At 38.5% G+C, this 23,008-nt stretch overlaps 1 protein-coding gene and 1 non-coding gene across 14 annotated transcripts in view; one reads left to right on the top strand and one right to left on the bottom strand.

Annotated features, from left to right (window-relative positions):
• Positions 1-23,008, bottom strand: part of Huwe1 (HECT, UBA and WWE domain containing E3 ubiquitin protein ligase 1) — a 198,312-nt gene that overhangs the window by 121,704 nt on the left and 53,600 nt on the right. For all 13 annotated transcript variants that reach the window (XM_045140148.1, XM_045140153.1, XM_045140152.1 and 10 more), the window contains 8 exons: positions 16,591-16,743; positions 11,775-11,837; positions 8,682-8,759; positions 2,953-3,000; positions 2,804-2,872; positions 2,170-2,269; positions 435-535; positions 33-183 (listed from right to left, as the gene is read on the bottom strand). In XM_045140148.1, the coding sequence (XP_044996083.1) occupies positions 33-183; positions 435-535; positions 2,170-2,269; positions 2,804-2,872; positions 2,953-3,000; positions 8,682-8,759; positions 11,775-11,837; positions 16,591-16,743 (763 nt within the window). The remainder of the gene's footprint in view (positions 1-32; positions 184-434; positions 536-2,169; positions 2,270-2,803; positions 2,873-2,952; positions 3,001-8,681; positions 8,760-11,774; positions 11,838-16,590; positions 16,744-23,008) is intronic.
• LOC123456917 lies at positions 9,041-9,147 on the top strand. The gene has a single exon (XR_006634779.1). It is a non-coding gene; the product is annotated as a U6 spliceosomal RNA (small nuclear RNA).

Here is a 23,008-nt window from a genome sequence, read left to right as displayed (position 1 = left end):
TCTTGTCTAGGATAATCATGACCAAAACTTACCAATCATGGCCTGGATACAATTCCGCACGAGTACAGGCAAAAAACCATGGTAGGAGGCAGTTCCAGTGCAGTCAATAATACTGCTAAGTTTGGGAGTTCTCTCCAAATGGACAATCGATGTTAAGGTCCGTAAAGAAGCAGCTTTTATCTCCTGTAAGAATATCAAATGAATGAATATCACTTATCCATAGCAGAAACAAGGTGCTAATAATCCCAATTAGACTTTAATTTTTATTGGCTTAAAAACATGGAAGTCTGCTGAAAGTTGATGCTAAAAATTAGGCATTTATTAATCTTATACCTTTATGCACAAAAAAAGAAGTAAAACTGTAAACTTCTCTTTTGAACCTTTCCTAACTCTATGGGGGGGGGGACAGATAGGTATAAAGTATTAGTACTTACCATAAGTTGCTTGTCTGTTATCTGAAGGACATCTACCAACTCCTCTATCAAGCCATTATATAAGATACTGTTTGCTGACTCCTGCAAGGCATTGGAATACACTGCAAAAGGAGTAAGAAAGGCTTTGGCAAAAGGGCAGTGGTTAAGCCAGTACCATAAACTTTTCAGCATTTATACATTCTGGGAAAAGACTGTTTGTTAAAATCAGTATCAAGGGGTGAAATCACTTAATTCTAGTGGACTGGATCCAATATTGTGACAAGTTCTACATACAAAGCAATTCTCAGATTCCCCTATAATAAAATAAATAAGTGAACTTAATCAAGGATTTCTGGGATAGCATTAGGAAAAGAGAAGAAAAAAAATAATTAAGGTTTCATTAATATCATACTACTTGATAGAACTATATTGTGCCTTAGATAAAAACTGAAATTAGCATGTTCCTATATGTTTTCACTATAAGCACTTTAATAACAAACTATAAAGAAAGTTTATGGACTAATGCTTACTCAGTCAGATACTTGTATTACAATAGTAAAATTGGAGAATGCATTTAATGCCACTTTCAATGAATTCCACATTGAGGTTAATACTGAACCTATGACTCTAAAATAAATAAGACTAAGTTTTGAGAAACTTCATTGTTTCCTAAGTACTCATTAGCATGCCAGAAGTTAGAACACAGAGGAAGAATTTCATGGCAAGCAGCTCAACAAACACTAACATAATGAAGGAAGCTAATAAAAGACAGTTATTTTATGTATACCTTATAGTGTGCCTGGCCTAAAACAGGTTGCTTTCCAGGATTTTTTTTGGAGGGGGGGGTTGTTGTTGTTTTGTTTTTTTGAGGTAGGGTGTCACTCTAGCCCAGGATGATCTGAAATTCACGGCAATCCTCCCACCTCTGACTCCCAAGGGCAGAGATTAAAGGCGTATACCACCTAGCTTGTTTCAAGGTTTTAATTCAATTCAATCCTTAGAACAGCCTATAAACATTGCCTCAATAAAGAAAATTTAGAGGCTGGAGAGATGGCTTAGTAGTTAAAGCACTTCCCTGTGATGCCTAAGGACCCAGGTTCAATTCCCCAGTACCCATGTAAGCCAGATACACAAGGTGGTACATACATCTGGAGTTCATTTGCAGTGGCTGCAGGCTCTGGTGAACCATTTTCTCTCTATCTGTCTGCCTCATTCTCTGTCATTCCCAAATAAATAAATAAAAATTTAAAAATTCTAGAATGGTTTCTTAAACTATGTGCTTGTCAATCTAATTCCCATTATTATTAACTATTTAATATTCTCAGACTTGAATTATACACCAGATGGGATAACTGAAAGAGGATATAAGAATAAGCTGGGTGTGGTGCTGCATACCTTTAATCCCAGCACTCTGGAGGCAGAAGTAGGAGTTTGAGACCACCCTGAGACTTCATAGTGAATTTCAAGTCAGCCTGAGATAAGAGTGAGATCCTAACTCAAAAACACCACCAAAAAGAAAAGGAAAAAAAAAAAAAAAAAAAGAATAGGAGGAAGGATAGGGTCCAGTAGGAGGTGATGGTAAGCATATGACAATAAAGATCATATTCTTTCGGGATAATTAATGTACTAAGAACAAGGAAAACATAGTGAAACTGGAAATATTTAGGTTGTTACCAAAAAGCAACAAAAACAGACAAAGTTCAAAAGAAATGAGGCCCAAACCACCTCATTATTACCAATTAATCTGTGTTCTTACCTAATATAGATATTGCATGCAGTCTGGCCTGAACAGCCTGTAATCGCTTCCTGTGATTAGAAAAGCCATGGGCCAGCCGTATGTGTGTAAATAACAGCATCTGTAGGGTAAGATTTGCATTATGAAATCATTACAAAAGGTGACTTTTTCTGGAGCCCTTACTTTACCAATCAGTTTAAATGTTAAAATAATTTGCTGTTGCTATTTGCTTGAGTATTAAGATAAACTAATGTTACTTACCGAGATTAGTTGAAAAAAATTAGTTATAAAACAGACACCCAGAATGCTAATATCCTAAATACTTTATAAATACAAATGAACCAAGAAAACTTAACACAGTTAAAGAATTTCTCCTAAATGTACCCACGATGTTGACAGAAATGCTATCTGATTAAACAGTAACAGCAAGTCATTCAGATTATGTTTCCTAAATTCATGTAAGGACCTAGAAATTTATAAAGGATTTTCCTTACAAAACGATGAGGCAACAAATGGATAGGGAAAACAATTTTCTTATAGTCTGACTACAAAAATGGTAAGACATGTTTTTTGCTATACATTCTCCTGTGCCTAGCATGTATCACTCATTTACTTGGAAAACCACCATACTTGATATTTTTCAGAAAAACTGTACCTGCTTATCTTTAGGGATGCTGTACATTTTGGTGAGAGATTCCATAATTTCAGAAGGGCTTTCTGAAATCTGTGAGAAAAAAAAAATGTTAGGAATAAAACTTCAAGTAAAAATTAGGTAACTAGGCAACTGTCAAACAGTCTTCTTACCTTGTCAAGTTGTTCTATGTGAATATAATGTAGTGTATTACTAGTTGTCTGAAATTAAAAAAAAAAAGTTAAGAGAGCTATTAGGAATCACAGAATACCTTTGTTTCCCCAGTTATAGGATACAAGAGTCACCTAAAAAGACCAGAGGCTGAAGCCAAACTGAATGCTTTTAAAAATTAAGGTAACTTCAGAATCTTCTAAAAGCATCCACTTTACACATATAAGACAAGAACATGTCTTCAAAACCACAAGTATTAAACTATAATGCTAATAAGCCAGGTTCAATCCATGTTCTTTGTTACTTTATTATTATTTCTGTGTAGGGTTGGAGGGAAGTGCTATGTGCTGCAGCACATGTGTGGAAGTCAAAGTTGGGGGGGGGGGCTTCCAACTTGAGATAGTTTCCTTCATTGTTTACTAACTCTATCTCCCTTTGCCATGGGCAGGTTAGAATCACAGATGCAAATACCACTTAACATTCAGCTTTACAATGGGTACCTGAAATGTGAACTCCAATAGGCAGGCTATCTGCCCAGCTGCTCTGTCTCCTTTTAACCCTAAACTAACAATCTCTACAACCTTAAGATCCATGTAACAAGAATGCTCTAATTTTCAACATGCCTTACAGTTGTTTTCAAGGCTATATTAAACTAGAAACATTATTTTATTTAATAACATTATTTTATGTAATAACATTTTATTTATTTATTTTTTATTATTTTTATTATATTATTTTATTATTATACATTATTATTATTATTTATTTAATAACATTATTTTATTTAATAACAGAGGCTCTGGTGATTCAGAAAGTCAAGTCTGGAAGACCTAAATCTTAAAAGGTCACACAACTAATCACCAAGGTTATGTTAGGAAGAAATAAAACATCCCTTGCAAGGGGAGAGGGGACTTCCACAGACTCAAAGTCAACTCTCAGATGGAGCTGTCTACAAATGGTACAGTGTTCTGGAGACTCTACAGGGGAGCAGCCTGCCAATGATACAGTGTGCTCCAGAGATAAAGCTTCTGGAAGTCATCACCTATGTTGGGGTGGGATTTCTCATGAATCAGGTGCCTTTGAGTTAAAGCAGGTATAGGGAGATTGTCATCAAGGATGGGATGACACTTCTGATGGTGTAGCGGCAGTTGAGTTGAGTCATCTAGTGCTTCTGTAAGCAACCTCTTACCTTGCCTGCTGTGTAAGTAATCCCAATAAACCTATTGGTTCAATAAACTGATTTTGGTGTAATTGTCCTTGGTGTGTCATCTGTGCCCTAACAGAGAGAAGATGTGTGTTTGTATCAACCCCGGGAAAAGGTATCCTGCAACAATTGGCACCCAACATAGGGCATGAGAATACCAAAGATGAGTTTGGGAGGAACAATTACATGTTCCTGGCTATAGTTAGCAAGGCATACAACTGAGGCTGAGGTTAGAGCACTGGAAAAATCCTGACATGGCCATCCCTCCTTATTTGATTTGTGGTGATGTGCCTTTTGAAAACAGGGGTCGTTGCATGGATCTTGCTGTAAGTAGTTAGACACGAAACTAAATCTGCACCATCAAGAAGAAATGTGTCTGTGGGAGGAATCCCAGGGTGGCCATCTTCCTGCATGTGGCATGTATTCTTGATGAGTGAGGTCCACCACAGGACTACATTGAAAATTTTGAAGGATTAGAAAATGTGTTGAAATCTTTAAGTGTAGCACATAGGGAGCTAGAGTTTCAACAAGCTACTGAAGAGGTTAAATGGCCACTGTTGTGGGTTACGATGTATACAGCTGAGGCAGAGATGGTAGAGCAGAGAGAGCTTAATTGTGTAAAGAAGGTATTACAAAGGGAGAGGGACATGCAACTAAAAGCTACTGTGTTGTTAGCCTCTGATTTAGAAGATAAATTAGCTAAGAGAAGGTGAGATAGAGATGCTGATACAAAGTGAACAAAACACAAGTTAGACTGGTGTTAAAAAGCCCTTCATGGGGCTGGAGAGATGGCTTAGCAGTTAAGATGCTTGCCTGTGAAGCCTAAGGAGGACCCAGGTTCGATTCTCCAGTAGCCACGTAAGCCAAATGACCAAAGTGACACGTGTCTGGAGGACATTTGCAGTGGCTGGAAGCCCTGGTGCGCCCATTCTCTCTGTATCTAACTGGCCCCCTCCCCCCTGTAATAAATAAAATAATTTTTTTTTTTTTGGTATTTGAGGTAGGGTCTCACTCTAACCCAGGCTGACCTAGAATTCACTATGTAGTCTCAGGGTGACCTTGAACTCACCGTGATCCTCCGACCTCTGCCTCGCAAGTGCTGGGATTAAAGGTGTGCGCCAAAACGCCCGGCTCAATAAAAAATAATTTTTAAAGGCCTTCATGGGATCAAAAAAGTTACAACCCTGAGGTAGAAGTCAAATAGTAAGGAACAAGATGAAGGTGAAAAGTAAAGTTCATAATGTGCTAAAAACAAATTTTAAAAGATCAGAGACAGGGCCAATAGACTAAGAGGTCTAGTAGGGTAACTAAAAGAGACAGGAAAACATTTGTGTACAGCTAGTATGCCTAAGAAGAAAATTGACAAAAAGCCTAATGCAGTGCTAAAGAAGCCCTGGAAAGCTTTAAAGCCTATACAACAGTTCTCAAAACAAATAAATGATAGGGTACAGGTGAATAGAACTAAGCTCATCCCAGGGGTGGACAAGTATGCCCCCCAGAGTGAGTCATGTAACTTTCTCCCCTATAAAAAGGTATCCTTTGCCAGGTATGGTGGCACACACCTTTAATCCAAGCACTAGGGAGATAGTTTAGAGGAATCACAGTGAGTTCAAGGCCACCCTGAGACTACATAGTTAATTCCAGGAGAACCGAGGTAAGAGTGAAACCCTACCTGGGGGACAAACAGGTATGCTTTGGGTGGAAATGGCTCACTTAGCCTTAGGATGTAACAACAAGGAGGTACAGCTGTGGGGAAAAAATAAGCCAAGACTGCAGCCTTAGGGTTGGCTCAAGGGGGTGGGGGAATCCAACACGAAGGGCAAATACAACAAGAAGCTAAAGAATAGCTTCACTCTCTTCCTTCACCCAGTGTTATGGCAGGCAGCTTGATTGGGGCCCACTGAGCTCATCAGGGGTAGAGAGATACAAGACAGCCTCATGGAAGTACCACAAGGTAAGGAATTGAAATGACCCATTAAAAATGTCTGGAAATTTGAGCATGGTGGCACAAGCCTTTAATCCCAGCACTCAGATTGCACAGGTAGGAGAATGGAACTCAAGTCCATTCTGAGACTACATAATGAATTCCAGGTCATGCTGGGCCAGAGAAGTCTGGAGATTATCCATGGTGCTCTTCTCAATATTGCCCTTTTAAGGAAGCAGGTGAGAACAAGCCATTGACTCTTTTCATGCTGTTTTGGACTTTGCTAATGTTTTCCTGTTCTATTGATTTAGCTGCTGACACATGAGACCAAATGAGGCCTCACCAACTAGTCCTAGATGGAATATGTGGTGATGGGCCTTCAAAGATCCTGCCTACCCTCTGTTAAAAAAATATTAACTTTTAACATATGTTATAGTGCTGACTTCTGGTTGTCTTACATGTTAAGAAAGGTATCTCAAAACCCAGGCATGGCAGCTCATGCCTTTCATCCCGGTATTCAGGAGGCAGAGGGAGGAGGATCACCGGGAGTTCAAAGCCATCTTGAGACAATTCAAGTCAGCCTGGGTTAAAGCAAAATCCTATTTGGGAAAAAAAAAGAGAGAGAGAGAGAGAGAGAAAGCTATCTAAAAAGACAGTAAGACCAGAGGAAAGGAGTTTAAAAGAAAACAATCTACATAAATGAAAAGGCCATGAGATTGTTAAAGGAGCAGTGTCAGGCATGAGCTACCTTGTAAACCTAAGAGGTATTGGCCTGAGAGGCTCATGAGGTGGCCTTAATAACAAAAGGTTATTGACACTGTTGTTGGTTGCATTCCAGAACAAAATGGTAAAACCCTATTGTTTTTGTTAGACCACATGGAGAAATCAGGCTTATTGAGCTTGAAACATCCTCCCTGCTGGCTAGCTTCCACAGTGCTAGAAGGTGCTATGTAGGTTACTAAAAAAAAAACTAAAAAAAAATGTAATCAACACTCCTATTCGGGTGTGGACCATGAGTAATACGATACAAACATGCCACACAAGATTTGCCTGCTCATGCTACTGGCATGACTGTTGTGGGTACAGTAGTCAACAACTCGTCTGATTGGATTCAAGGACTACCCACAGGAGGAAGTTTATGTTTGATACTGTTAACCTGGTCAAAAGCCTGTGGCTGAAAAACTCATAGGCCATAGTGAGGAAGACACCAGTATTATTTTCTTAGATGGCTGTGATGGTCCTATGAAACTGTTTACTGAGCACCTATGTCTGTGTCCATAGACTATTGCTACTATTACTGCTGCTCTCTGAGGTTATTCTGGAGAATTTCTTACAGTTGACATTGGTTTGCTGATGGCAGATTCATCTGGACAAGCTCCTGAGAGTGAATGTTGCTGTGACTTAGTGTCCATATGCTTAGGTGGACATCTATCTCTTCTCCTTCATGGCTTGGGGAACACTGAGAAAGGGGGGGGGTGAGGCCCAGGGCCCCAAATTCCTTGTTCACCTCTATACTTGCAAATAAGTGAATGTATTTTAAAATATTTATTTACTTATTCTATGAGAGAGAGAGAGAATATGGGGACGTCAAGGCCTCCAGCCACTGCAAATGAAACTCCAGATGTATGGGCCACTTTGTGCAACTGGCTTACATGGGTTTTGGGGAATCGAATCGCGGTCCTTTGGCTTTGCAGGCCAAATGCCTTAACCACTAAGCCATTTCTCCAGGCCGTAAATCTATTTATTAAAAAAATCTTTCAACCGGGCATGGTGTCACATGCCTTTAATCCCAGCACTCAGAAGGCAGAGGTAGGAGGATCACCGAGAGTTCGAGGCCACTCTGAGATGACAGAGTCAATTCCAGGTCAGCCTGGACTAGTGTGAGACACTACCTCAGGAAAAAAAAAAATCTTTCAGATGGAGCAGCCTGCCAGTGATGTAGTGTGCTTCAGAGATAAAGCTTCTGGAAGTCATCACTTATGTTAGGATGGGATTTCTCATGAATCAACTTCCTTTGAGTTAAAGCAGCTATAGGGAGATTGTCATCACACTTCTGATGGTGTAGCTGCAGTTGAGTCATCTACTGCTCCTGTAAGCAACCCTTTACCCTGCTCTGTAAGTAACCCTAATAAACCCATCGATCCAAACTGATTTTGGTGTAATCGTCCTTTAGTCTGTAATCTGTGCCCTATTAGGAGAAGAAGATGTGCTTCTATCACCCCAGGGAAAAGGTTTTCTGCAACACATGTTGAAAATTTCATTCATTTGGCTACTTATAAACCAAAATGAATCTCACTACATCTATGAATATGAAAAAAACCACATAATTAAAGTATAAACTTGCATAAAACGTATATAATCTTACAGGCTGGCTTAAGTACATAAACTTGAATGATTACTTTATGCTAGCATTCCTAAGTGAGATGATGAGAAAAATATACAAGATATAGTAGTGTGCCATACACAGAATTATATCCTTTGGCAGACTGGAAAAGAAGAAACAACCTTGGTGAAAATACTCCCTCATTTAAAACTAGGGGATTCTATAAAAGTCAATTCCAATCATAGACTAGATTTTACCACATTAAGTTTGAATGACTCACCCGTTTCTCAATTTTTACTTCAGCCCCAGGGTCTGCATAAAATTCAAAATGTAGTGTGGTTGCACTGGGTGGATATTTCTGCATATAAAAACAATCAAATAATCAGACACTGAACTTTAGCTAACAAAGACATCTTCTAACACTTTCATCAAAGGCCTAGTCAATTTCCCAATGCATTATGGAAGCAGAATGAGTAAGACATTTGGTGTCAAATACTGGTTTTAGTTTGCTCCTTGCTTTGGACTAGTGCTCTGATAAACACTTGTTCACAATAGAATAGAAGGATGGATAAACTTCAGAGCTCCAAAAGCTTGCATATTTCATTTTGCTTCTAAGTTACCTTTCAAAACATCAATTTTGTGCTTGCTGTGGCACCACATGTACTAAATGGGAACAATACAAATGAAGATTACCATGGTCCCTGCCGAAGAATTACACACAAATTCGTGGAGCATTCCATTATTTAAAAAAAAAAAAAAAAACTAATTTTGACTGTAACTGTTCTCATAGAAGGATCGTATGCCAAGAAATAATGAAAAAGAATCCAACATTGGAGGACAAATACCAAAGTCAAGGTTTAGGTACCAGCTAAGGAATGGAAAATGACAATCTTGTGAAAACCTTATTATCAGCTTTGGAAGTAGCTTATTTAACTTAGACTCATATGTACATCTTCTTATTCTTACAAATAAAACAAACACACTAAACCAGGAAACTACACAACCTCTTTAGAAAAGCAACATAGCAGGGGCTGAAGAGATGGGTTAGCTGTTAAGGTGCTGGCAGGTATGCAATGCCTAAGGACCCATGTTTGATTCCCAATATCCACAAAAGCCAGATACACAAAGTGGCTCATGTATGTGGAGTTTGTTCACGGTTGCTAGAAGCCCTTGCACACCCATTCTCTATCTGGCTCTTTCTCTCGCTCGTTCTTTTTCAAATAAACAAATAAATTATATATATATATATATATTTATATATATATATATATATATATTTTTTTTTTTTTTTTTTTTTTTTGGTTTTTCAAGGTAGGGTCTCACTCTGGCCCAGACTGACCTGGAATTCACTATGGAGTCTCAGGGTGGCCTTGAACTCACGGAGATCCTCCTACCTCTGCCTCCTGAGTGCTGGGATTAAAGGCGTGCGCCACCACACCCGGCAAATATTTTAAAAACTTTTAACCTCACAGTGTGTGGCACTACCTACACAAGACCCTCATAACAGGAGGAAAAGATAATGACATCAAAAGAGACTAATTGGGGGGGAGGGGTATGATGGAGAGTGGAGTTGCAAAAGGAAGTGAGGGTCATGGTTTACTGCAATATTATGGAAGTAGTCAATAATTTTCTTTTACATAATCTTTGGCAGATGAAATTAAGAACAAAACAGTACATCCATTAAAATGTCTCCTTGAACAAAACAGTAGCTATGGTTTCTTCTGATAATGAAGAAGTATCACTTTATGTGGTAACACTTTAATGTGCATGCATTACTGTTCTATTCTTTTTGGGCTTCTTTTGAGGTAGAGTCTCACTCTAGTGCAGGACAACCTAGAACTCACAACAAGCCTTCTACCTCTGCCTTTCCAGTGATTAAAGGCATGCACTACCAAGCCTGGCACACTTTTTTTTTTTTTCATTAGAGGTAAGGTCTTGCTCTAGCACAGGCTGACCTAGAATTCACTATGTAGTCTCAGGTTGGCCTCCAACTCATGGAGATCCTCCTACCTCTGCCTCACACGTGTTGGGATTAAAGGTGTGTATCATCATGCCAGCCCATTTATACATTACAAAATCTGGGGTTGGAGAAATGGCTTAGCAGTTAAGATACTTGTCTGCAAAGCTTCACTTCCTAGGACACATGTAAATCAGATGCACAAGGTGGCACATGCACCTGGAGTTTGTTTGTAGCAGTTGGGAGCCCTGGAGTGCATATTCTCTTTCTCTAAATCTCTCTCACAAAACAAATAAATATTTAAAAAAATTACAAAGCTTTCAAAATTTGATGTGTTTTTATTAACATAGACAAGGACTAAAGTAGGCCACAGACATCACTCAAGTTGAGCATAGTACATCATAGTTCTTCCAAAGGGCAAAGAGTAATCTTAACATGCAAAACAAGGTTCAGAATTAATCCACTAAACATTAAAATGAAAAATTGCTTTATAAGAATAATAACTAAACAGACATTTATTTCCCATATTACCAACATCCATTCAAAAAGTAATCACTAAGTATACAAGCTAAGGTGGAAAAATAACCTGCTTTTTAATTTTTATTTGAGAGCAACAGAGAGTGAATGGGCACGTCAGGGCCTCCAGCCACTGCAAATGAACTCCACACACAAGCACCCCCTTGTGCATCTAGCTAATGTGGGTCCTGGAGAATTGAGCTTTGACCTGGGGTCCTTAGGCTTCAAAAGCAAGCACTTCACCACTAAGCCATCTCTCCAGCCCATGAACTGCTCTTAATGTGTAGATTTCTTTGACTACAAAAAGAACTTATGTGAGGAGGGGGAAGTTTGCTAAGATAAACTGCTAAATTTCATCACATCTATCTGACAAGACAAATCAGGCTCCATGTGCGCTATATCTCAGTACTCCAAAAAAGCAATGGGAAGGATGAGATAATGCATAATATGAGCATGGGTTATAGATAGGGACTAAATACAAAAGGATATTAAAAAGTATTGAGTTCTGTTTCCAAGTAGCTGTTTTAAAACTAACTTTCTAATTGAAAATGAGACTTAGTTCAGTATAACAACACAAGCAAATACACCTTTTGTTGTGGGGAGGGCGTAAGAGAAGGTGTAACATACAAGACTGACATTAATTTCCTGATCCTTCCCCTCTCAAGTATGCCTGACTTTACTTTCTGGGTGTCTTTTTTTTAATAACTACTTTCAAATAAATTAAACAAAATCTATTTCCCAATCTCTTATTTACTAACCCTAACCCTATTTGTGGGAATCAGCATGCACAGAGATGAAGCACTCCTTGGCTGATTCCTAGGAGAGACTATGTCTCATTTTTCCTCACTGTAAAACATGGCTTAGAAACTTCCCAAAAGATACTACATCCTAAATACTTACCAACATATGTAAATCTCTGCAACATTCTGCAAGTCCAAAGCCATTCTCCTTTCCACCCCAGCTCTTGGTATAAGAAAAAGACAATGTTAAGACAATACTTATCTGTCTTACGAGCTCACATACAAAAAAAATATTTTTAAGAGTATGCAGCCACTTGTAGACGCACGCTGCTGTGAAGGTATCCAGTCAAGTCAAAGAGGGAATAAAACCAAGAACTTGAGATTCAAGCAAGATGTATGTATGGTTGTTTGAAGATGTTCAAATAACATATAAGTAACAAACAACGAGATACTACAATCTACATGACATCATTCATATTTACTAACAGGTTGGTAGTATCACATTTGGCCTTGCTTGACATCCTAACAGATCATTTTATGCACCAGGGTGGAAATGCATTTGTATCTTTGTTTAACACCAGTCAAGTTACAGGGCAAAAGATTCTGCAATATTTAATACTACACTTAGATACTTAAAAAAGCACATGTGCCATAATGCAGAACAGAGCTTCTAATCTCTGATTTCCAACTACATAATCTTGCTTATGATAAATCAATCTGCATCTTTATCACCCATTACCCTTAAATTTAAAAATCTGAGTTATCCTTGGTATAATCATTAAGTTCAGTAAACTGATTATACCTCTCCCCTAAATTTAGTAGGTAATTCATGCCTGTATGGTTCAAGTACAAATGCCACTTATCCATGAATTCATTTATTCTCATGAATCCAATGTGGGCCCCAATCACCATGGATCTGGAAGGGCTCAAGCATGGTTTCTCTGTATAATTTCAGTATTTTCTCCTTGAGAAAGGCTAAAATCATAACACCATCTCCTAATGAAATATTTACTTTATTTATTTATTTATTTATTTATTTGTTTGTTTGTTTGTTTGTTTGAGAGTGATAGACACAGAGAGAAAGACAGATAGAAGGAGTGAGAGAGAATGGGCGCACCAGGGATTCCAGCCTCTGCAAATGAACTCCAGACGCGTGCACCCCCTTGTGCATCTGGCTAACGTGGGACCTGGGGAACCGAGCCTCAAACCGGGATCCTTAGGCTTCACAGGCAAGCGCTTAACCGCTAAGCCATCTCTCCAGCCCGAAATATTTACTTTAAACAGTGATAATCATTGATGTTGCCATTCACAGAGAACTCCATTATATAATGATACTAATGAACCTGGAATACAAGTGGTTTTAAAAAAAAAAAAAAACAGCTCTGCCTAGTCCTTGAGAAGTAAGCCTTCTCACAGTACCTAGTAGGCTTTTTATTTTAATATTCATTTATTTCGTAGAGAGAGAGGTACAGAAATAGGGAGGTAGAGAGAATGGTTGCATCAGGTACTCCAGCCACTAGAAACAAACTCCAGATGTGTGTGCCTCCTTGTGCATCCAGCTTATGTGGGTCCTCGGGAGTCAATCCTGGGTCCTCTGGCATTGCAGGCAAGTGCCTTAACAGCTAGGTTATCTCTCCAACCACAACCCTTTTTTAAGGCAGGGTCTCACTCTAGCCAAGGCTGACCTAAAACTCATTCTATAGGCCTAGGCCAATTCCTGTCATTTAAGGTATGTGCTACCATGGCTAGCATCTGATAGCCTTTCAAAATCAGGATATCATATATGAAACAACGAACACTGAAAAATGGGGACTGCTTTATTAATTATCCAAATAATAGTATATAACTTGTACCAAAGGTGAAATAGAAGAAATTTGTTATTCACAATGAATACTTTAAAGGCCTACTTCTAGTAAGAAAGGGCATCTGCAAACATGTATAATCTCCACCTTGGAATTGGCAAACAATGAACTATTTTACTTGGAGTGATACCAGTAAAATGGAAAAGTAGGAAACGCTAAAGTCCATCCTATTACAAAAGTGGTGAATATACTGGAAAAATGTCAGCTCAGAATCAAATTCATCAGAATTCTAAAAAAAAAAAAAAAAAATCAAAACTTTATAGCAGTAAGAAAATAATTGAGGAAAACCGTGTTTGTTTTTTTTTGTTGTTGTTGGTTTTTTTTGTTTGTTTTTGGAAGTAGGGTCTTGCTCTTAGCGCAGGCTGGCCTGGAATCCATTATGTAGTGTCAGGGTGGCCTTGAACTCATGGCAATGCTCCTACCTGTGCCTCCCAGGTGCTGGGACTAAAGGCATTTGCTACCACACCCAGCTTGGCCATGTCAAGCTTTGATAAGGGAGTTTTAAAATTTTGAATTCTCCACCCTTTATTATCCCCTATTATTCCCCAATTCAGCAAGGACTGTAGACAACAATCCATATCCCAGGATAAAAGTGATTAAACTTTACTGTCAAATAACTGTCATTAGTTATTTTGGTTCCTGAAGTGAAAGGACTTACTTTTGCTTAATTTGAAACAATCAGAAACAGGGAAATAGGCAGGAACTTAATAAAATGGTAAATGCATTATTTCTTGCAACATGGCATGTAACACTTGCAACAAAACACAGAAAGACTGTGGGAAAAAGGGCTACAACATGAATAATTTGGGATATAGGGCATTTCTCATAATTCTGGACATTTAAAGGGACCACACACATTGCCAATGCAAGCATATACTTAGGACCTGAGAAGGTCCTAAGCAGTCACCTGTAATATTAGTCTCTGCATCAGAAAGAAGTGAAAGCTAAAGAATAGGGATAAACTTTTTTTTCTGGATGAATTTATCTCCAACATACAGAGCACATCGGTCAAGACTGGGAAATTCTGTTTTTATTTCAATGTGTTTCAGGGGAATTATTAGCTCATCACTTTATAATGACAAAATTCTATGGCCACACCTAACATTTACCTTTATGATGTTAAGAATAGACACACTGGTTCAATTATGATCTTTTAACTTTCTGATTTGTTTTGCATTTAGTTCAGAAAATTAACTCAAAGTAATAACAATAAATTCTAGGAAAGAGGGCTTAGTGATTAAGGTGCTTACTAGCAATGCCAAATGACCTAGGTTTCATTCCACAGTACCCACATAAAGCCACATACACAAGGTCCCACATACACCTAGCGTTTGTGTGAAGTGGCTAGAGCCCTGGTGTGCCCCTTCACTCTCACTCACACAAACAAATAATAAATAAATAAAATGCTTAAAAAAAAAAGCCAGGTGTGGTACCACATGCCTTTAATTCCAGCACTTGACAGGCAGAGGTAGGTAGACTGTCATGAGTTCGAGGCCACTCTGAGACTACCCAACAAACTCCAGGTTAGCCTATGCTACAGTGAGACCCTACCTTAAAAAACAAAACACAAAAAATAATAATAAATAAAGTAAAATAAAATAAAAAATAAATTCTAAGAAAAAAATGAGAATCTGATTTCCAGAAGTGCCGCATTTAATATTTAAAATGTGCACTTTTCAATAAAGAATATGAGACACTACCTTAAAACAGATAGAAAAATAACCTAATACTGCCAGTATACAACTACAAGAAGATTCATGATCAAGATGCATTACAGGGCTGGAGAGATGGCTTAGCGGTTAAGCGCTTGCCTGTGAAGCCTAAGGACCCCGGTTCGAGGCTCGGTTCCCCAGGTCCCACGTTAGCTAGATGCACAAGGGGGCGCACGCGTCTGGAGTTCGTTTGCACAGGCTGGAAGCCCTGGCGCACCCATTCTCTCTCTCTCCCTCTATCTGTCTTTCTCTCTGTGTCTGTCGCTCTCAAATAAATAAATTTTTTTTAAAAAAAAAAAGATGCATTACAGTCACAAAGTTATCGGTAGGGCTGGAGAGATGGCTTAGTGGTTAAAGCATTTGCCTGCAGACCCAAAGGATCCTAGTTTGATTCTCCAGGACCCACGTAAGCTAGATGACAAAGGGGTCACATGCATCTGGTGTTCGTTTGCAGTGGCTGGAGTGCCCATTTTCTCTCTCTCCCTCTGCTTCTTTCTCTCAAATAAATAAATAATATATCTTTTAAAAAAAAAAAAAAAGAAAGCTGTCGGTAGCCAAAATCAGTAAGGGAATCTTCAAAGCAGTACAGAAAAGTAACTTGTCAAGTATAAGGGATCCTCAGTATCTACTTTTATGAAATTGCAAATGGTTACAATGTTTCAACTTATGATATTTTTACATTCTAACGGATTTAATTGTTTAACAGAAATATGAAGACTACCACTCAGAAAACTGACACCAGAGCTCAGATTCAAACTTAGAACTTTTTATTGCCCTATGGTACCTTGTAACACAGAATCTATGATTCAACTTTCCAGAATGGAAGCTACCAGTTTTGAACAAAGGAAATTCTGCTTTGTAAGCAGAGATTCATGAAATGCTTGAAATTTCTTTTATTTTTTGAGGCAGGATCTCACTTTAGGCCAGGCTGATCTAGAACTCACATTGTAGACCAGGATAGCCATAATGATCCTGTTGTTTCAGTGCTGGGATTACATACTATGCCTGGCCTAAAATTCCTTTTTAAAAACTAAAATGAGTTGGGTGTGGTGGTGCATGCCTTGAATCCCAGCACTCAGGAGGCAGAGGTAGGAGAGGCAGAGGTAGGAGGATGGCTGTGAATTCGAAGCCACCCTGAGACTACATAGTGAATTCCAGGTCAGCATGGGCTAAGACTGAAACCCTACCTTGAAAAACCAAAACCAAAACAAAACAAAAAAAACCCTAAAATGCTTAGGGATTTTTGGAAGTTACTTTAGTGCTCCAATTGCTTGCATTTGAGTCAATAAAGTTAACTCAGGGATTCTAATTCACTTTGAGAAAATGAGAACATCTCAGGAAATGAACAATAGATTCTTTCATTTTATTTTTTAACTTCTTTCAGTCTTCGCCCAAGACTTACCTCTGCCAAATGCTGTAGCCGTGTTAGCAGTGGGGTTCTCTTGTCAGATCCAAGACGTGTTATGTAGTTTGATCTTTTGCTAAATACATATAGAAGGTTAAGGACTGCCAGCACCACTTGCATATCAGAGGAAGCCAATAAAGTAGTCAAATGCTACAGGGACAAAAAAAGACCACATTCTAGTTATTGCTATTTGGCACGAAAAAGCTAAAATGCCAAGATAATAGTGTATTTGTCAACATTCATAAAACTATTAACTTGTTTAGCCTCAATACAAAAACATTCTATAAATATTCAAGATCCTACAATATATAACCTTGTCCAAAAAGCTTTTAATCAAGCAGCTCACAATGCAATATTCAAAACTGCATCTCTTTCCAACATGAAGGACGAATTACAAGAGATATATGTAGTATCTCATATGTATGGACAACTCCAGAACATATAATTTCCAACTAAAATTCAAATATATTAGGACCAAAATAATTCTGCATTCCTATATCCTTCATAACAAATTTAAAGATACCAACAGCAGCTAATGTCATATACATAAAGTAAAATTGTTACAATGTAGCCTCAACTCAAGAGTAACTAACCTTAGAGCAACTCACTATATCTCTCTCCCTATGATAAAGTATATCCCCACAAACCATGACCCAAACTAAACTTCTCCTATCCCTTCAGGTACTTAGATATAGTAACAAGAAAACTAAGTAAGAAACTTCTTGTCTTAGGTATGACAAGTGAATGTGAAGTAATTGTAAAGTACACGTAAGTTATATGTAAATACCATACCATTTTGTATAAGGAAGATAAGGTTCTATCTACCGAGAACTTCGTACTGTGAGTAGGTCCTTGAAAACTAATCTCCCTACAGGTAGGTACCAGGAGAGAATGGCTTATATTTTTAATCAGCAGGTAGGACAGTGAATTAGCAACTGAAAATGACTACATCAACATCTATCAGAGGCTTGTGGAAGATGACAGAAGATGCTTAAGTACAGTCTGCCAAAATTTTCACGGTATAAACTAGAGAAAGTGGGATAAAAGGTGGCTGACACTAAATATTTCTATTTCATTCTATTTTTGGTTTTTAAAGGCAGGGTTTCACTCTAGTCCAGGCTGACCAGAATTCACTCTGTATTCTCATGGTAGCCTTGAACTCAGTTATACTCCTACCTCAGCTACCATGCCCAGCAAGCCTTATATTTGGCCAGCCAGGCCAAATGAGCCAATGGGTACAATAGTGGCATGTCTGTCATGGTGGAAGCCAGCTGCCCTCCAACTGGACTGGAGGCCCGCTCCAAGGGAGGGAATACATCCCTGATACTCAAAACTTCAAACAGGGGTAGTCATGAGCCCTAGGGGTGTAACATCTGCTGATGTCTGGATAAATGTATATACTATGCTTATCAAACTGCCCAGTAAGCACTTCTCTTAATATTTATACCCTTATATTAACACTACTCTCACTTTGGGTAGAGAATCTTCTCTTTTCAGATGAAAGTGACCTTGGGACTACTCAGAAGGTATCATAGTTCTGGAAAGAAGTGACTGAAGTACTGAGTAACATTTCTATCACTCCTTCCAAGGCTCAGGGTCTAATGCGGAAGAAGTGGTGGAAAGAATATAAGAGCCAAAGGAAGGGTAGGACTCCTTACAACGTGCTCCTTGCACACATAAAATGACCTGGATATCAATGACCTCACAGTGCCTGATACTACCTACAAAAGACCATCATAAGAGGAGGAAAAGATCATGACATCAAAATAAAAGAGAGACTGATTGAGGTGGGGAGGGGATATGATGGAGAATGGAATTTCAAAGGGGAAAGTGGGGGGAGAGAGGGTATTACCATGCGATATTTTTTATAATCATGGAAAATGCTAATAAAAATTGAGGAAAAAATATTCATTTTCATAAAATCTTTTTCAATAGAATCATGGCAGAAAATTTTCAAAAATTAAGAGAAGATATTGAGATACATGAAGGAACACCAAAGACCTAATGGACTAAGCCCAGAAAAGAAAATACCTATATCACATTGTAACTGAAAGAGAAAACATACAGAATAAAAAAAAAAATTACAAGTGGCAAGAGAAAGAAATACTGTTACATACAAAGCTTTATATACCCATCAAAGTAACAGCAAATATCACAGTAGAAACCTTAAAAACAGGATGACTTTAAATTATGTATTTCAAGTTCTGAAAGGTTAAAACCCAGAATACTACATCCAGCAAGGTACCTTTCATAAAAGGACAAAGACAACTTTCCCATGACAAAAACAGGCTAATGTAATTCTTGACTAAGTAAGCTCTATAGAAGATATTTTAGACTAAACTGAAGAGAAAGTCTACTGTTCTAACAAGTGACAAAACAGACTTCAAAACTAGTCAGAAGAAGCTGGGCATGGTGCCACACACTTCTAATCCCAGCACTTGGAAGGCAGAGGTAGGATGATGGCTGTAAAGTTCAAGGCCACCCTGAGCCTACAGTGAATTCCAGGTCAGCCTGAGGTAGAGTGAGACCCTACCTCGAAAAACCAAATGAACTTAGGCAGAAAAGACCAAACAAAAAAAAAGCCATTTTTTACTACTTAGAGGAGTAATCCATCAGGTAAACACATACACACCAAATAGATACACTCAACTTCATGAAACAAATGCTTCTAAAGTCACAGATCAACTTCTAAACACAAAAGCAGAGTAGCTTCAATATCCCAATCTCACCACCTAACAAAGTCATCCTAGCCAAAAGTAAATAAAGATGCACATGAATTAAAGACATCATAAATCAAATGGATCTAACTACAGAAAACCCCATACAACTGCAGCACAATTCACCCTTTTCTTCCTCTGCTTTTTCTTTCTTTCTTCTTCCATTTTCCTTCTTCTTCTTTGTTCTTTTTGAGGTAGGGTCTCACTTTAGCCAAGGCTGACCTCAAACTCAGTGATCCTCCTATGTCTGCTTCCTGAATTCTGGGACTAATAGTGTGGGTCACCAAGTCCAATAAACCTTATTTTTTTAATATTTATTTTTATTATTTTCATTTATTTGAGAGAGGGAGAGAGACATAATGAAACAGGCAGAGAGAAAGAGTGTGGCAGCATGGCAGGGCCTCCAGCCACTGCGAACTCCAGACACATGCACCACCTTATACATCTAGCTTACATGGGTCCTAGTGAACTGAACCTGAGTCCTTTGGCTTTGCCAGTAGCAGCCTTAACCGCTAAGACATCTTTCCAATTCTAAATTTTATCTTTTTTTTTTTTGAAAGGCTGGAAACATCAATATCATAGTTCTACTTAAGTATTAAATGGAATAAAAGATACAAGAGAATATGAGATCTCTATGAAGACAGGCAAACAAGAATAACAGACAAAAAACATGCCCAGCCTAAAATTCAATCCTATAAGCAGCCCATGGAATTCATCTAAAATAGATCATATTCTAGGACACAAAACAAATCTTAATAATTATAGAAAAGTTGAAATAATTTTTCTATATTTGATCACAGTGAAGTAAAAACTACAATACAGCATGAAAAATACAACTTACACAAACTTACTGAGATTATATACTACTGAACAAATAGTTTACAGAAGAAATCAAAAAGAAAATTAAAAATTCCAAGATTGAGCAGGATGTGATGGCTCATGCCTTTAATCACAGCACTGATGAGGCTGAGGTATGAGAACTGCTGCTGTGACATTGAAGTCAGTTTGGACTACAAAGTGAGTTCCAGGTTAGGCTGGATTATAGCAAAAACCCTACCTCAAAATAAATATATAAATAAACTCCAGGGCTAGAGAGATGTCTCAGTGGTTAAGGTGTATTTGCCTGCAAAGCCTAATGAGAGAGGGCGAGGACAAGGCCAGGGCCTTCAGCCCCTGAAAACATAGTCCAGACACATACATCACTTTGTACATCTAGCTTAAATGGATCCTGGGGAATTCAGTCTGCAGTGCCTAAACCAGTAAGACATTTGTATAGCCCTAATCTAGATAAAGAGGAGAGAGACAGGTCAATTGGGCTTGCCAATGCCTCCACCTACTGCTAAAAACTCCAGTGACACACACATCTTTATGTCTCTAGAACCCCATTCATTTTCTTTCTTTCTCTCTCTCTCTCAAATAAATAAACTAAACTGAATAAAATTAAGTTTTTAAAATAAAGATTGATTTTTTAAAAAAGGGTTAAAAACTTAATGATGTGATGACACACACCATTAATCCCAGTACTTGGGAGACAGAGATAGGAGGATCACAGTGAGTTCCAGGCCACCCTGAGACTACAGTGAATTCCAGGTCGACCCAAGCTAGAGTGAGACCCTACCTTGAAAAAAGAAAACTCTAGAGTTGAATGAAAATGAAAGTATAACATAACCAAAACCTAAAGGATAGGATAAACAAGATCATAAGAGCTTGGCTGGAGCAATGGCTCAGCAGTTAAGGTGCTTGCTTGCAAAGCCTAAGGCCCCCCATGTTCTATTCTCCAAATCCTATGTTAACCAGATGCACAAAAGTGAAGCAAGCACAAGGTCACACATGCCCACTAGGTGGTGCAAGCATCTGAGGCCCAATTATCTGTCCTCTCTGTCTCACTCTCTCTCTGAAAAATAAAAATAAAAAAAGTCAGAGGGTTCAAATAAAATAAAAATAATGTAACAATGCACAAGATGCACAAGGCGGCACATGCATTTGGAGTTTGTTTGCAGTGGCTGTAGGCCCTGGTCTGCCTCTTTCTCTCTTTGTGGCTCTCAAATAAATAAATAAAAATAAACAACAACAAAAGAGCCAAGTGTAGTTATGTAATCTTGTATTCCCAATGCTAGGAAAACAGAGACAAGTGGATGTGTAAGGCTCACCGGCCAGCTAGTGTAGCCTACTTGGCAAGCTACAGGCCATTAAGACACCCTGTCTAAGGAAAAACAAAAAGGTGACTAGCATTTGCAAGGAACACCTCTGGCCTCCATATGCATGCACACACATACATCCACAAACACAAAAAGAAAACACACAACAAACGGTGGTAGGGATATGGATAAAGGGGAACTATTATACACTGTTGGTGGGAATGTAAACTCATTTAGTGTACATGAAAAACAGATTCCTCAACAATCTAAAAATAGGACTATTATATGAACTAGCACCTGGTTATTTACTCAAAGCTTGCACATCAGTGTTTATTATAATATCACTATTCATAATAGCTAAGTTACAGAACCAACCTAGGTATTCAAGAAGAATGAAAAAGGAAAAACACACAATAGAATTTGTTCAGCCACAAAGAATGAAGTTATGCTGTCTTCAAGAACAAGGATACAGAGCCGGGCGTGGTGGAGCACGCCTTTAATCCCAGCACTCGGGAGGCAGAGGTAGGAGGATTGCTGTGAGTTCAAGGCCACCCTGAGACTCCATAGTGAATTCCAGGTCAGCCTGGGCTAGAGTGAGACCCTACCGCGAAAAACCAACAAGAAAAAAAAAAAAAAGAACAAGGATACAATTGGAGATAATCAAATTAAGTGAATTACTCTGTCTCAAAAGGACAACTATCTTGTTTTCTCTATTTGTGGTTCCTAGATGCATATATAGTCACATAAAATCATGTATGTATAAACAAACAATGTAGAAGTGAAACTGTATAGAGAAACAAAAGTGACAATGTGGAGGGAGCAAGACAAGAAGGCAGGGCTGGAGAAATGACTTAATGGTTAAGACACTTGCTTGCAAAGCTAAAGGACCCAGGTTCAATTCTCCAGAACACATATAAGCCAGATGCACAAGGTGGCACATGTGTCTGGAGCTCGTTTACACAGACTGGAGGCCCTGGCACAACCATCCTCTCTATGTGCCTCTTCTAAGAGCAGTGCTGGAGAGATGGCTTAGCAGTTAAGCACTTGCCTATGAAGCCCGGTTTGAGGCTCGATTCCCCAAGACCCACATTAGCCAGATGTACAAGGGGACACACGTGTCTGGAGTTGGTTTGCAGTGGCTGGAAGCCCTGGCGCACCCATTCTCTCTCTGTTTCTATCTGCCTCCTTCTCTCTCTGTCACTTTCAAATAAATAAATAAAAATAAACAAAAAAAAATTTAAAAAGAGAAAAGAGCAAAGGAATATAGTGTGAATATGCTCAATGTAAACCAGAAATTACCAAAACAATTAAACCCAAGCTGGGTGTGGTGACACATGCTTTTAATCTCAGCACTTGGAAGGTGAAGAGGATCACCATAAATTTGAGGCCACCTTGAGAGCACATAGTTCAGCCAAGGTTAGAGTGAGCCCCTACCTTAAACTCCCCCATCTCCAAAAAAAATTAAACCCTAAAGGTGATGAAATGCATTAATGTGTAATGGAAATCAATAAAAATTTAGGGCAGATGTAATAAATAAGAATCAATTCCTGACTGCTAAAA

Source organism: Jaculus jaculus, chromosome X, assembly GCF_020740685.1.
Source record: "Jaculus jaculus isolate mJacJac1 chromosome X, mJacJac1.mat.Y.cur, whole genome shotgun sequence".
NCBI classification, from domain to species: domain Eukaryota; kingdom Metazoa; phylum Chordata; class Mammalia; order Rodentia; family Dipodidae; genus Jaculus; species Jaculus jaculus.
Note: the sequence above shows the minus strand (reverse complement) of the source record. Positions and strands in the feature narration are given on the sequence as shown.